Source organism: Astyanax mexicanus, chromosome 7 (assembly GCF_023375975.1).
Source record: "Astyanax mexicanus isolate ESR-SI-001 chromosome 7, AstMex3_surface, whole genome shotgun sequence".
In the NCBI taxonomy this organism is placed as follows: domain Eukaryota; kingdom Metazoa; phylum Chordata; class Actinopteri; order Characiformes; family Acestrorhamphidae; genus Astyanax; species Astyanax mexicanus.
The window spans coordinates 4,059,601-4,076,161 of NC_064414.1; the positions used below are offsets into that span (position 1 = coordinate 4,059,601).

General features: G+C 37.5%; 1 protein-coding gene across 1 annotated transcript in view; it reads right to left on the reverse strand.

Annotated features, from left to right (window-relative positions):
• Positions 1-16,561, reverse strand: part of runx3 (RUNX family transcription factor 3) — an 88,165-nt gene that overhangs the window by 16,572 nt on the left and 55,032 nt on the right. The window contains exon 6 of the mRNA XM_007238564.3: positions 7,917-8,078. Within this exon, the coding sequence (XP_007238626.3) occupies positions 7,917-8,078 (162 nt within the window). The remainder of the gene's footprint in view (positions 1-7,916; positions 8,079-16,561) is intronic.

Below are 16,561 nucleotides of genomic sequence, written 5' to 3' on the forward strand. Positions count from 1 at the left end.
ACACTGATGGTGAGTTTCAGCATGCAAAAAGATTTTGCCAGAAGCCAATGAAAAATAAGCTGCTAATGGTAACAGACTCAATTCAACTTAAATATCTCTATTTAAATGCGCCCATAAATGTTCCTAATTAACAATAGTTGAGTAAAATTTGGAAATACACAACTTTACATAAAACAGACTTAATTAGCTTGAGTTTGTTGGAGTTCAAACTAATTGTGTGTTTACTGTGTATAAGTCTTGAGGTGTTATCTTGTAAGTGAATTTGAATGTGAATGTGAATTATGAGAATTAGAGCAAGGCCTGGATACCATTTAACACTCTTTGATGCATTGCACCATGCTAAGAGACCAGCTAAACTTAAAACAAAAAACAAAAATGTACTCTATGGCATGACTTCTTGGGATTTTGGCATCTTGGCAAATAGTCAATAGATGGAACAATTTGGTGGAGGGGTCTCTAAGCACAAAACTATCGCTTTAAGAGCAGAAATAAAGCACTTAAATCCTGGGAAACGCGGCTCTTTTCCAGTCGCCGCAGTTATAGCCCCGGATCTTCTTGGAACAAGGCCTGAAAAGTGTGAAATTCGGTCAGCGCCATCCCTACAAAAGGACCACAAGGATGACCACAAGATCAGACTGTCTTCTTCTCCGCTTCTCAGAAAAAGGCCTTTTCCACGCTGCAGGACTCAAACAAGAGCCTCACTGAGTGCGGCTTCCTCCGATCTGATCTGCGGCGTAACCACACAGACACAGAGTTTAGCCCCTAGCATAATTTCTCTCTCTCCTGCTCGAGCTGTGTGGCGGCTAATTACCAGCTCAGATGCCTGAGAATTACAGCAGCTTTTCCCAAGACATTAAATCTCACCATCCAGCCTGACAGACCCAGAGACACAAGTCTAGACTCTGTGGATTTTTTAAATCGCTGACACACATTTCATTCACAGTCTTTTTCAGCCTTTCTGCCGCTGTGAGCAAAAGTTTGGGCCCCGTGGCACATTTTCAAAGTGTTAAAACCCCTTTTTTAAAAAAACAACACTACAAAAATAACTGTAGGGTTAAGTTATACATATTCGACACACTGGAAGTCAAGGGACTGGGAGAGACTTGAGAATCTCAGATCTGACTGTGGGCTGATCTTAAGCATGCTTTACATGCAATGCAACAGAGAACAGAGAACTAGAGAGCTAGAAGAAGAGTGGGTGGATTTCTATTGGTCCGTTCATCGCGAAATTCTGATACAAAATGCAGAAAAAGATCCAGATTTGTTTTGTGCCAATCAACTGGCTTCAAAAGTTGTAAGCTGGTCAACATGGTTAAAAAACCTTGGGCCCTATTGTAGCTTTCTATGTGCCTTTAAATGTGCACAGCACAACCTGATTTAGGGCATGTCGGTGTGTCTTTGCTATCGTAACGTCGAGAAAAGTATGCCTTGTTGAACTTAAAACACGAAAAAGGTATATATTAATTCTCTTAATTAATCATGGGTGCCGTTTGCCATTCCCTTTGAGAGCCAGGTGCGCTCTAACTTTGGATAGCGGATTGCTATTTTAATGGCGCAGAGCTTCTTCGATTGTTAGAGATTAGAGATTCTATGTATCTCGAATCTTACTCCAACTCCTATAATTAATGTTAGCTTGCCATAAAGATGGTGAGTGAGTTTCTCTTCAATCACAAGATAACACCTCAAATCTTATACAATTGTGGTGGTTTAGATAGGCTGGCGTCTGGAGGTGGCTCTGTGCCAGAGCTATTTATAGGAACATTTAATATAAAATGTACAAGATATGTTTTACAGTCTTTAATTGTCTATAATTTTATAATGTAACAGCACCTGTGTTAGCTTAGTGCTAACACACTATTGGAATTCCTATTGGGGTGCTAGCAGAAATTAGCACTATTGAAGTGTGTTTTGACATATAGGGCCTGAATTGAAGTCCTACTTAGAGTCATAAGAGTAGTGGTTTGTGATGGGTTGTTAATGTAGGACTGTGTGTGTGTGTGTGTGTGTGTGTGCATTTGTGAGAGTGTATATAATTGTATAATTTGATCCGTATGGGAGTTTAAGGGGGTCTAATGCATATACGTTATCATACACACACATCAGTATCCATTAGGCCACCCCCTAAGAAGAAGACTACATCTGTGTGTGTGTGTGTTTGTGTGTGTGTGTGTGTGTTAGAAGATAAGAGGGCATTACTGCTGTAAAACATTGAATAATTCTGCCAAACTTCAGGCACCGGCATCCGCTAAACACACACACACACACACACACACACACACACACTGCTTACACACACACAACCTGGGCTGCCAAAGTAACAGTTCTGTAGCTGATTTGGCGGTGTGTGTGTGTGTGTGTGTGTGTGGGTTGTGCTTGACTGCATGGGTAAAAACCACACAGATAACAATCTGCTCTCTTTCCTTTCCTGTACACACCTCTCTCTATCCTTTTCTCCAACTGTCGCTCTCTCTTTCTCTCTTTCTCTCTCCTTCTCTCGTTCTCTCTCTCTCCCTTTCTCTATCTCACTGCCTTTCTACCTAACTCTTTTACTCTTTCTCTTTCTTTCTCTTTGTTTCTCTTTCTCTTGTTCTCTCTCTCTCTGTCTAGTTCTCGCTCTCTATCTATCTCTCTCTTTCTTCCTCTTTCTTCTCTCTCTCTCTCTCTCTCTCTCTCTCTCTCTCTCCCTCAGTGTGTGGGTGAGTCATGCTGCTGCATGTCTGCTAATGAACACTTAATTAGCCTGTCTGTCTGCCAGCTCCCTGGCACGACAGTGTGTGTGTATGTGTGTGTGTGTTTGTGGGTGGTTGAGTGTGTGTTTGTGCGCACAAACAAGAGAGTTAGCACAGATACTGTACCTGTCAGACGTTTGGACACATTTGATTGAATATGGGTTTAGAAACTAAAGACTTATCATATGAATCACAAACACATTCCTCTACAATTCTATTCACTGTTATGTTTAAATGTTTGTGGATGCCATTCTAATGAATGCATTTAGCTTCTGCATCAAGGTGCACCTATCACTGACATACAGTAGTAGTGCAAATGCTCATCTTAGATAATAGTGTTTGTTCATTGTTTAGATAATGCTGAGAAGAACTATCTGACCTAAAGAGCTTTTGAGGAACAGTTCAGGGTACAGGTAAAAATCAATTGAATTATCATAGTAATATTGAATTATTTTTATACTACTTTTATTTAAATTTTTTAAGCATAAAAAACTCCTGAAGAGCCTTTTTTAAGACCGCAGATAGGAAAAGACGAATTTTATCAGGCAAATGGCTCTTTGAATACATTCTGTACTAGGGGTGGGCAATATTATATCGTATACAATATATCGTGACACAGAAATATCATGATATTAAAAATCCATATCGTGATAATAGGGCTGTTCTGTCTTAAAAGTAGTCTATTATTTACTGTGAAGCTTTAGGTTTATTTATTATATAACTGTTTTAGTTTGCAGTTTATATGCATGCACTAAATATTCTGCAATATTATTTGCTGGATTATATTATTTTATGCTCTATTATTTATTTTGCCACATTATGATTATTCTGTTATACTCTTATACTATATTCCTGAAATGAATGAATTATTTTATATTATTTTTTCCTATATCACCAAGTATATCGTTATCGCAAAAATACCCTGAAATATCGTGATGTTATTTTAGAGCCATATCGCCCACCCCTATTCTGTACTCTTCTAAACTATTCTAAAAGGGGAAAAGTATTGAATAACTTTTTTTTAGATTGTAGAAAAAATATTTTGATCAGGTAAATGGTTCTTTGAATTCAAATAGTCAAATATCAAGACTATATAATGGAAATAATGGAAATTCTCAACTAAAATTGAACTTAACATTAAACTGAATGTTCATTAAATGCAACTGAACTCTAAGATGACAGTAAATGATCCTCTTTTGAATGTAACCCAACATCCAACTCTAACCCAAACTCTAATCCTAACATTTTTTGGGTTAGATTTAAAGTTTTGATTAAGGTTTGGATTAGGGTTGGGTTTTAGAGTTTAATGAATGGTTAATGTTAGGGTTAGGTGTAGGGTTAAGTCCTGTAGAGAACCATTTATGTTAATCTTAGGGTTTAGTTTGGGGTTTTGCTTTGAATAGACATTCAATTGAATGTTAGTTGAGCATCTATAAGGCAACTATAATGGACTATACAAATAATGGACTATCCAAATAGTTACCAAGTGTTACCAAGAACCAATATTTAAAAGGAGGGTTTTTGGTGAGTGTAGAAACAAATCAATTTAACCAGACAAATGACTTTAACATTAATTGTATATATGTTATATTATACAATGCAGCTTTTTGCAGTATCTACACTATCAAATCCTGTGTGCTATAGTGTTGTTGTGTTGTAGTCCTGCATCCATTGATTTGAATGTGTGTGTGTGTGTGTGTGTGTGTGTGTTTGTGTGTGTGTGTGTGGGAGAGACAGTGTCTCATGCTTTGACTAGACGCTGTAAGCCGCTCTATGGATATATATTTATGCTTATGGATTGTGACACTGAAATCCAGACGTCAACAAAGCCGACTTCTTAGCCAGCGCGATGAAGTAACTGGCATTAAGCACTCCACAGGCATTCTGTTGTTGACATAAATCGCAGTTCTCAAACACACACACACACACACACACACACACACACAGGGGGAAAACGTATTGCAACAGTCAGACTAGACAAGAGGCCATCTAATTACATCTGGCTGATGATAGCTGATAAATCATCGTGTCACAAGGAAGCAAACTCTGAGATTAACCGTATCGTATTGTGCCAGACGAAGATGTGTGTGTTTAAAAGACTTTGGAGGTGTGTGTGTGTGTGTGTGTGTGATATAGATCAGAGAGCTGTGTGTTTCTCTGTGTTAGATCCTCCACAGTGAGTCGGGCTTTAAGTAGCATTCTCTGCAGCTCCTCAGAGTTTAATTAATTATTCTACTCTCAGCCCTCGGGCTCACAGTTGCAACACTGCTGCCAGGAGGTGTGTGTAAGGTGTGGTTTTGGTTTACCACCCTTTCTTATAAAACCTCACATACCACCAACCTGCTCGCACCCACAAACTCTTTATGAGGACATCAAGGAATACGTCCCATGTGTACGTACATAGAAAAAAATAAGAAAGCATCTACATGTAGTGATGTTATGTATTAGGTATAAATGTATTAGGTGAATGTAAATACCAAATGTGAGTATGTCTCATATGCATGTTTAAAAAATAATTTATTTTTCTAGTTTCTTTGATTTTACCAAATTGAAAACCTCTGGAATATAATCAAGAGGAAGATGGATGATCACAAGCCATCAAACCACCAAACTGAACTGCTTGATTTTTTGCAACTGGAGTAAAGCAGCATAAAGTTATCCAAAAGCATCAGTGTGTAAGACTGGTGGAGGAGGAGAACATGATGCCAAGATGCATAAAAACTGTGATTAAAAACCAAACCAGGGTTATTCCACCAAATTCCACTCAGTTGATTGAAATCAAGAGGGTGGGAATCCCAGTCAAAGGTTTCTACAGCCAGTTCAGAGAGAAACATGGGCCAGATACAAAACTGTCATCCAATTTTATGTTTAAAACTATTCTCCTTATGTTTTTTTGCTCTGCAAAGATGTCGAAAGATAAAAGTTTGTGTTTGGACATTGTTTTTTGCTTGTTAGATCCTAAAGAGAGAGAGAGATGCAATTATTTTTGAAAATAAACCAAAAATGTATTTTTGTCTTCCTTTAAAAAAAAAACATCATAGATCAGGCTTATTTTTAGGCAGCTAGAGAGTGCAGGATCTGTAGGTGCATGCATCCTGTTAATTTCCTTCCTTCACACAAATCAGCTGCTCAATCATGCAAAAATTCACATGACAAGCTACATGATTTGAAAGAACAGAGACTAAGAACGGAAACTAAATGCAGGTTAATTACAGAAAGTTGCTATTAAATTTGATTACTGCTAAATATTTCAGTACTAACTATTACAAGAAGTAGATACTAGGAATGCACCGATCCGACCCAGGCATCAACATTTAGAGACTCGGACTGAATCAGATTTTGGGAGCAAAGAGCTGAAAATGAATAAATAAACTAATAAATATGTAAGACCACGCTAAAGCTATAGAGAAGTAAACAAAGCCAAATGACAGAGACTTGAACATCCCCAAACACACCCACGCACACACACACACACACATAAACACACACACACACACACTCACCCCAGCATGAGAACCTGCAAGTGGGTGGAGGTGCAGGGTGTGAAAAGAGCGAATGTGTTTATGTGTGTGTGTGTGTTTGTGTGTGTGTGAGAAAGAAAAAGAGAGAAAGAGAGAGAGAGAGAGGAATGGAAAGAGAAAAGCGAGAGAAAACAGAGCGAGAGATAGCGAGTGTGTGTTTGTTTTCCTGTTCGCTCGCAGACGTGCCATCACGTTCAGAGGTCTTTACACATGTCTGAGAATGTACACACATCATCCGTCCAATCACCACCCACTATCACCCCTCACACTCTCTGCCTCTCTCTCTTACACACACACACACTCTGTCACACACACACACACACACACACACACACGGAGAGAAAGACTGACTGACGTGGGTGTAGATATAGTGAGTGGTTGCTAGATTCCAGGGAATGTGGTCTGAGGTTGTGTGTGGATCTCAAAATTTACCGGACTCACTTGTTCACACACACACACACACATACACACTGCACACACATACACACACACACAAAAAAAATCCCACAGGGCATCCAGGGACAAACCCTTGTCTTCACACACTGAACCCCAAAAAAATGTAAAGCAAATTAAGAACCGCATCACAAAAACCCAACGTCCAGAAATGGTTCTATAATCAATTGATTATCAATACGTCCATTCAGACGTACAGTATTTGGTTAATTGACTGGTTGTTATATAGCTATTTTGTGTTATAAGCTTTGCACTAAATAAATAGAAGCCATGTTGCCTTCTATGCTTTCAAATACACTTGTATTACAGCATATTAGTATGAGAGACTTCGTAGAATATTACATTTTGGGGCCAGGTTTACCAATCGCTAGTGATTCAAGTGATTCTTACAGTCCTAATTCTCCTCAAAAACTTGATCCTGACAGGTCCTAAAACATCATCAGGCTTTGAGTTCTTCCTCATCCAATCAGACAAGACATTCCCCAATGCTGACCCAGCCAATCACCAGTGATTGTTATAATCTTAAATTAATGTAGAGGTCTTGTACTCAAACTGGGCCTGAGAGAACATCAGGTTTCAGACAGGTCCACCAATGACAAGGTTTGTTTTTGTTTGTTTTTTTGTGAACCACAACTCAAATTGTGTTTTAAACTGTGCATGAAATCAACAGAAGCCATGTACTGCAGTGGGTCAGAATTAAGGGACTAACTCAACATTATGGTTCAGGCCAGGTTCACTAAAAAACAGAATCATTACATCCATAATTCCAACTAGAGGTTTCCAACAAGACAACCAAAGCTTAATGGGGCCTGAAAAAACACAGTTTTAGGCCAGGGAATGCTTAATTACCCAATAAGAACAATAGATACTGACAAATCATTGGGTTTGCCATGGCCTGAAAACATTGAATTTTAAAGGCAGACATTGTCAAATCCTTAATTCAAAGTTATGGTGCCCTACCCAAGCTGAACTCAATAGGGCGTGAGAAATCATCATATTTTGGGTGAGGTTTGTCAGTGATCAGTAATTGTAGCATCCCTTATGGCAAATAAAAGACAAAATATTGAATTTTAGGCTGGGTTTGCCAATGTTACTGTTACATCCACAACTTCAACTAGAAAACTACTAACCAACCTAATCCAGATGGGATCTGACCAACCATCAGGTATCAGGTCAGGGTCAACTCATTCTTACGTTAAATAATAAATAGTACCTGTTATCTGGGAGGCACTGGTGGCGGGGTAATGGGACTGGTGTGTGGGGCGGGTGGCTCCATTGCCAGTGCCCATCCTCAAACTGCCACGTGCAAAACCCATCTCAGACAGCCGCTCAGAAAACTGCATCTTCTGTGTGTCCTCCATCTTTATCCTATGACCTGAAGAACAGACAGAAAAGAGATGTTACAGATACAGATACAGTTAAGCTCAATATAAAAGAACAAACTTAATGCAAATATAAGGTGGGTTAAAGAATTAATCCAATGATCTCTTAAATAATATGTCTTATGATCTCAAATCTATATGCTAAAGCTGAGCAAGCAACTCAACTCAAAGCAATATATTGAAAATTTAATATTTTTAGTTATATTATTTTCTTATACTCATGTACCATCTTTATAGCATCATATCTAGGAACATTGGCAGACTCAAAGGAGAATACAAAAAAAAAAACATTGCAACACAATATGAAAAGCCAGAATAGAATTTGTTTGACTTTTAGGTCATAGCGAATAGTTTATACTATTAGTAATATTTGGATTTAAGTCTCAGTTCAAACTAAATCAAAGAGTGCCGCTGCTGCAGCGTTAAAGGTAAAAAAAGGCGCTTAAATACGCTTAAAGCCCAGTAATGTGCCCTTTATACAGCAAGTTGAAAAAGCAATGTCTGTAACAAGTTGTGGTGTTGGTGAAGATGAAACTGAAACTTCATGTGAAGCATTGCTCTTACAGGCATATGCATCAGTTTATGAGCGTAATATAAAAAAAATTATCTCTTGGATTTAGTAAGAAAAACAGACTTCACAGAGTCACTTAAAAATGAAGGTGTGAATTAACTAAAAATTAAGATAATCAGTGATAACAGACTGATCAAATACTGTAATTCCTCAATAAATAGAGGACATTGTGAAGTTCCATTATACTGCAGACAACATACGGTAATATCAACTGCACAACTGGCACAACATGATCCAAATGTAATCTTCACTACCAAAGGCCTCACCACATGCACTCACACACACACACACACACACACCACCCCCATATGTACACACACTCCATCATACGTGCAGTACTCTAATGGGGGGCATTTAATGTGACTATCAGGGCAACGTGTGAGGAACATGTGAACATTCTGTGGTTTTTAATGCAGAGTAATGGGCAGATTTGAATATTTTATACTGATACCGGGGGCACAACGGACGCTCTGATATGGATTTTGTGCATCCTCTCTCTCTCTCTCTCTCTCTCTCTCTCTCTCTCCTGCTCGCCCATGGGCAATATATCATCCCTGGTTGTTTCTTTTCCCCCAGGGTGATGTATCTGTTCTTTTTACCGCTCCCTCCATTTCAGTGCCACTCTGCCTCGATTCAGGATCAAGGTGAGGTCAGCAATGAATGCCCAGAGAGAGAGAGAGAGAGAGAGAGAGAGATAATAGAAAAAGAAAGACAGATCAAGAGGGTAAGTTAAGAAATAAGAAAGAAAAGAGAGGTAAAAGGTATGAAAATCAGCAGAGAGACAACAAAAAAGGGAGAATGAGAAAGAGACACATAGAGGAAGAGACAATCAGACGAAATTAAATGAAAAGGCAGAGAGAGGGGGAGTAGAAAGAGAAAGAAAAAGAGAAATAGAGAAACACAAAAAAGATGGAAAAAGGTAAAATAAATGTAAAAGTAAAATAAATGTAAAAGGAAGAGAGCAAGATAAAGTAAACAAGTAAATGAAATAAAGGGAAAAACAATAGATTGAAAGAGAGAGAGTGAGAAAATGAAAGAGACAGAGAATAAAACGATAGATAAAGAGGAAGAGAAAAATGATAAAAAGAGAAACACATATAGAGGAACACAAAATGAGTGAATTAAATTCAGGGGAAAAATGATAGATTGAAAGACAGAAAAACTAAGAAAAGTAAAGAGAGAGACAGAGAAATAGATTAAATAAAGTTAGATCAAGAGAGAAAGATATAATGAGATATAATAGATATAATAAGTTATAATGAGGCAAAGAAAAAGAAGAAAGAGAGAAATAGTGGGAGAGAGCAAGACATGAAACAAAAAGTGGGGAAAAAAAGAGGAAGAGAAGTGGAAAAAAGGTAAAGAGGAGGAGAAAAAGAGACAAAAAGAACGCGATGAAGATAGAGAAACACAAAATAAGATGGAATAAGGCAAGGTAGAAGAAGGAGAGAGAGATAAGGAGGGAGAGAGTAAATGAGATTAAGGGAACAAGAAAGGTAGATGAGAGATGAGAGAGAGGGAGGCTGAGAAAATTAAAGAAAGATGAAAAAGAGATAGAAGAGAAAAAGAGAGATAGGATTAGCAAGAATTGGAAACAGCTGAATCATTATAGATCGAAGAAGAAAGGCAGGTGGAGAGAAATAAAGCGAATGAGACAAAAAGGAAAAGAGAGAGAGATACAGACAGGTATGTATGGTGGAGGTTACGGGGTTAATCACAGGTGTGCGGGTGTGCAGGTACGGGGAAGCCTCTGAGCAGTGCGAGAGTGCGGCAGGCGGTCAGGTGGTCAGTTTAACTTGGCTGGGCCCGGACCCCCCTGGCCCCCCCCCAGACCGGGCGTATGAATATTTGATAGGGGCGAGGGGCACTTAGAGAGGAATGCAGCGTTTTTCTCATCATGATATCATAACCACAGGACAGACAGACGGCAAATGGAGGGGTTCACCAGGGAGACCGGCAGGGCCGCTCAGGACCAGCGCTCAATACACACCCAGATACACACACACACACACACACACACACACGCATGCAAGAAGTGATTTTTAACCCTTTACACCCTAATCACCTAATCTTCCCTATAACACAACAATACAACACGCCTAATTACATCAGCCGTAACATTAAAACCATATATCTAATGCTGTATTGAGTAGGTCCCTGTATCCCCAAACATCATCTCCGACCCCTCGAAGCATAAAACATTTCAAAAACATTTTCTATATTAATTTGAAAAATAAAATGATAAGGAAGTGTCATCAGGTATTACGGCAGCATCCAAGTGTCTTGCTCCTCGCCAAGTATGCCAAGTATTAAAGATAAAAATAAAAAATATACAAAAAAGCAAGACAAAAACTAACTAATTATAAATATTAAATTGGTCTTAAATTTACATCCAGGATGGAAATATGTACATGATAACTAATGTAATGTAAAGTGTTATGAATATTATTTGCAAGTAAGTATCACAACCACAAGTAAGAATTGGCCAGTTTAAACTTTTCAACATAATTTCACTCCATTCATACTCATACGCAACTGGGTTATCAAGGAATCAAGAATTGAGTAAAGTAAAGTGATCCAGACTAGTGCCATCATGCTGCGGCATGCTGCTAATATAAACTGCTGTCAGTCAGTGCAGAAGGGAAGATGAGGGCGCCAGATGAGTGACAGACATATATGATATGATATATTCCAAATATGTCACTCAGTTCAGCTACGAATGGGAAGTCTATGTCTGTCTAGCGTTGACCATTTGTCAATTGAATTTAGGGCATGTCTGTGTGTCTTTGGAACAGTAAGGGTGCCAAAAATATGTCTTGTGCAGCTCGAAAAGTGCAAAAAGCATGAAATAATTCTCTTAATTAATCATGGGTGTGGTTAATTTTGGGCGTAACGTGAAATAAACCAATGAGTGTGCCAGTTATCATTCCCTTTAAGAGCCAGGTGAGCTCTGACTTTGGCACGTTCGTGTCTTAACAGCGTTGTGCTTTTTTGCGTCTCAGCTGAGACAGAAACTGACTTGCGCGTTCACACTGTGAAGATACACCAGCAGCTCATTTAAGGGAACAGCAATGTTATTTTATTCTTTATTATGTTTAATGTTGAGTTAAACATCGGGTTTGAGCGCTCAGTGCACCTACAGGAATGGACTCTGACGATTGACTGTTGACTGTTGTCAGGGTTTTAATTAGTCAGTGGAGCACCTGTGTTTTCCACCACCAAAATATATAGCAAGACACCAGAAATTTGCCTGGGCAAACTTCATTTTCAGACAACCATGCCCATCAGTGTAGATATATAATTCTACATTTCCGAGACTATTTTAATGCTGTGAGCAAAAGTCGTAATATAAACTATTGCTGCGGTGTACGATAGAGCCCTTCTGTTTCTTTGAGGCCTGTAAGCACTTTTGATAAATAAATAGTAGAAAATACTTTTTTTTCTTCACGTCTACCATGTAAAGCCAAAAGCAATCAAACAGAACGAGACTCTAAAACATCCAAATAGAGTGTGCTGTTTTTCTGAATGACCCTTCCTCTCCATTATATGCATTCTGCAGACTTGTTATTATTACACCCTCTCTCTCTCTCAAAACTGATTAAACAGCTGATATGCCATGGTTCCTTCCTTTACTCTCTCTCTCTCTCTCTCTCTCTTCTGCACTCTATTATTTTTGCTCTTTACTTCACTCTAGAAAAGTTAAACATAAGCTCTTTACTGCAGGAAGTCTAAATGTCATATTAATTAAAACTTTATTGATTTTTAAAAGGGTGTTTTCATATTATTATGTTTGTATAATAATCATTGTATCAGTGGCATTAAATGTGCCTAAGATATATAGTCAAACGTTTAACTGGCATATACAGTGTGTGTGTGTGTGTGTGTGTTTTCTGTGCATGTGTGTGTGTGTGTGTGTATGCACAGGGCAGGGCTGACACCTGATACCTGGCATCCCAGACGCTGCTCCCCTCCAGACTCCAGCCTCTCAGTAAATATTTGTATTTAAGTCTATAACAGGGCTGATAGGGGTTCGATAGCAGGCAGGAATCGATGGTGAGCTGGAGCGTGAGCAGTTTAACCCGCTTCACTGGACGTTTAAATAAGCCTGAGATAAGCGATTGTTTAGGCCGGCTGCGTGTTTCTGCAGCGGAGATTCATATTTGCTCTCCTGGGTCACGACTCGCTGATACGAGGAAAATATGAGGAATGAAGGCCAACATAGTGACACATTAGAGGCGGAGTCTCTGTTTAACCTCTAGGATTTAAAGCAGCTGAGATGGTATTCGATGTATCTGTCTGTTATCATGCAAAAACCTTGTATATGTAAGAAAAACTAATCGAACTTTCATAGAAAGTCTGTCTAAAACAAACAAAAAAAAAATTCAGTTTATTTTAAAGCATCTCTACAGGTTCCTTTATTATGAAATTCTGAAACAATGTAAACAAAAAAAAAAACATATGATTTGCTCTCCTGGGTCACGACTCGCTGATACGGGGAAAATATGAGGAATGAAGGCCAACATAGTGACACATTAGAGGCGGAGTCTCAGTCAAACACTGTTTAACCTCTGGGGTTTAAAGCAGCTGAGATGATATTTGATGCATCTGTCTGTTATCATGCAAAAACCTTGTATATGTAGAAAAAATCTAAGTTTAATAGGAAGTCTGTCTAAAAAGATTTTATTTCAGTTTATTTTAAAGCATCTCTACAGATCCCTTTATCGCGAAATTCAGAGAAAATATGAGGAATGAAGGCCAACATAGTGACACATTAGAGGCGGAGTCTCGGTCAAACTCTGTTTAACCTCTGGGAATTAAAGCAGCTGAGATGATATTTGATGCATCTGTCTGTTATCATGCAAAAACCTTGTATATGTAAGAAAAACAAATCTAACTTTCATAGAAAGTCTGTCTAAAACAAACAAAAAATATTCCAGTTTATTTTAAAGCATCTCTACAGGTTCCTTTATTAGGAAATTCTGAAACAATGTAAACAAAAAAAAAAAACATATGATTTGCTCTCCTGGGTCACGACTCGCCGACTCGTGGTGGCGAAATGCAACTTGACGGGCCAACATAGTGACATATTAGATCCTCTATATTTGCACTAATGTTTATATGGGTTCTTTTTATACTGGTACTGCCTTTACCTCCATTCCCTCCCTCTTTAATCCCCCCATCATATCTAACCGCTATGTCTATATCTGTGATCTTGTTGTATTGTACATTTAGTGTTTGTTTTGCTATAGTTGTCGTAAATGTGGTCATTTTAATGCTGTGTATGTTCTGTATATATGCAGTACTGACAATAAAACTACTTGACTTACATTAATTCACAAGGTTTTTGTGCATAGAATCAAATTTAAACTTAATTTTTTTATTTTACACAGTATAAAATTAGAATTAATGAGAAAACCCACCAACATAACAGAGCTGAAGCTGTTTTCTATGTAGTAGAAATGGGATAAAATCATCTTGAAGCTATTTTCTAATGTTAATTTATATATATTTTCACTTTGCCTTGTGAAATAACAGTGACAATTAAAAACTGCCCAGTATGAATTGAAGTATGAATTGTGAATGTTTTGACTGTATATTAAGATTATACAAGATTATACAAGATTGTAACTAAAAATATATTTCACAGAATCGTAGATTATAAATATACACTGCATTTTATTTTAAAAATGTGATCAAAACGTTCTCGCAAGCATTTTATGACTTCATAATGTTAATGTGTAATTAAGTAACATATTTTAGATGAAAGTGAATTAGTATATTTCCAGTATATTTCTATATTTATATAACATAATTAGATACATCTCAGTATATTTTAAACACAACTAAGCGCATTTTATTTTACTAGGGACTACACTGCTGATCCTACAGCTAAAAATAAAAAGGTTAACCTAAGTTCTTTGTGCAGAGGTCAAGATCAGTTCGTCACAACCGCAAAAGCAGTGCTGTGAAAAGTTAGCCTCGTTCACTAATAGTCAAAAAAAAAAAAAAACAATCAGGCTGAAGCTGTTGGTTCAACTATATGTGAATGTAAGAGTTAATGTCTGAAACTTAACATCTATATCATCAAATTAAAACACCTAATCAAACCAAACTGAGGTGGAATGTAGCATTTTTGGAAATCCAGTCAATTAACAGGACAGAGATGCATGAATTGTGTCTGAATTGTGAATTGTGAGTGTGATGTTTCTGTTCTAGAAGTGTCAAGTGTGTGAGTGTGTGTGTGTAAGTGTGTGCGGTGGGGGGGGGGGGGGTCTGTTTGAGAGGAAATCTTGTGTTCTGATGGAGGGTGAAGACGTTTGTGTATCTGGCGCCAGCGCTGCACCTGTGATCCTTTTCCTGTCGGAAATCAGAACGAAAGCAGTCTGTCTTATGCAAACTGCAGCCTGACTGAACTATATTCAGACTTCATCTAATGAGTCACTGAATGACTGCGGGTCAGAACCGGCTCTGGAAAGAATGTCTTGATATAAGAAGTGTTATATAAAATAAAATAAAAATTAGATATATACAGTATATCTAACATTTTAAATCATATACGTTATATAGCAATTATTTTATTCTGCAATATATGGCTTTGGAAAAAAAATAAGAGAGTACTTCAGTTTCTGAATAAGTTTCTCTGATTTTGCTATTTATAGGTTTATGTTTGAGTAAAATGAACATTGTTGTTTTATTCTATAAACTACAGACAACATTTCTCCCAAATTCCAAATAAAAATATCATCATTTAGAGCATTTATTTGCAGAAAATGAGAAATGGCTATAAAAACAAAAAAAAGATGCAGAGCTTTCAGACCTCAAATAATGCAAAATAAAACAACAAGTTCATATTCATAAAGTTTTAAAAGTTCAGAAGTCAATACTTGGTGTAATAACCCTGTTTTTTAATCACAGGTTTCATGCATCTTGGCATAATGTTCTCCTCCACCAGTCTTACACACTGCTTTTGGATAACTTTATGCTAATTTTACTCCTGGTGCAGAAATTCAAGCAGTTCAGTTTGGTGGTTTGATGGCTTGTGATCATCCATCTTCCTCTTGATTATATTCCAGAGGATTTCAATTTGGTAAAATCAAAGAAACTCATCATTTTTAAGTGGTCTTTTTTAAGTGGTCCCTTTTTTTATAGGAATGCTGTCAGTTTTTTGTTTTTTGTTTTGGTAGAAAGCATGATATAATGCTGAGACCCAGGCCATGCAGTTCAATGTCTCACACTCATTCTGAATTTAGAGCTGTGGCTTTGGCACTTTAGGTGACAGGGGTTTAATAAAGGATTATTTTCAGTTCCCTAGAGGTGGTAGACAAGTGCCGTGTTCAATGGCTGTTTTACTATTAAACTATTTAACAATGATCTTTGTGCTTTGGTGTTTTTAGAGAAGCTAAGCATGCTGGCCAACAGTCAGATTCACACTTAGTCAGCATGTGCTTAAAAATAAATGTGACAGAAAAGGTTAATTGCTAAAGTGATGCTGTAGAAGAACTATGCACACATTTTGGTGCATAGTTCTCCTAAGAACCACTTTTTAGAATGAGATAAAGAAGAGAGAAGACAACAAATCATCATATCTTCAAAATAAATGATGATATCAAACTAATTCTGCTTACACAGGAGGGTACCACTTTAAACTAAGCCTAGCTTTATAAAGGATTTATAAATGGTTTACAATAAGTTTATTAATATTACTAATTAGGTTGTAAATGCCTTAAAAATCATTAATAATCAGTTATAACACATACGTAAAAAGAGCAACAATATAGATGGCTGTGGGTTCACTATTTAACAAACAACAGGTCATTATTTTCCTTTCTACGTGTTATGTGTTATAACTGATTATTAATGATTTTTAAGGCATTTACAACCCAAGTAGTAACCATTAATACACTAATT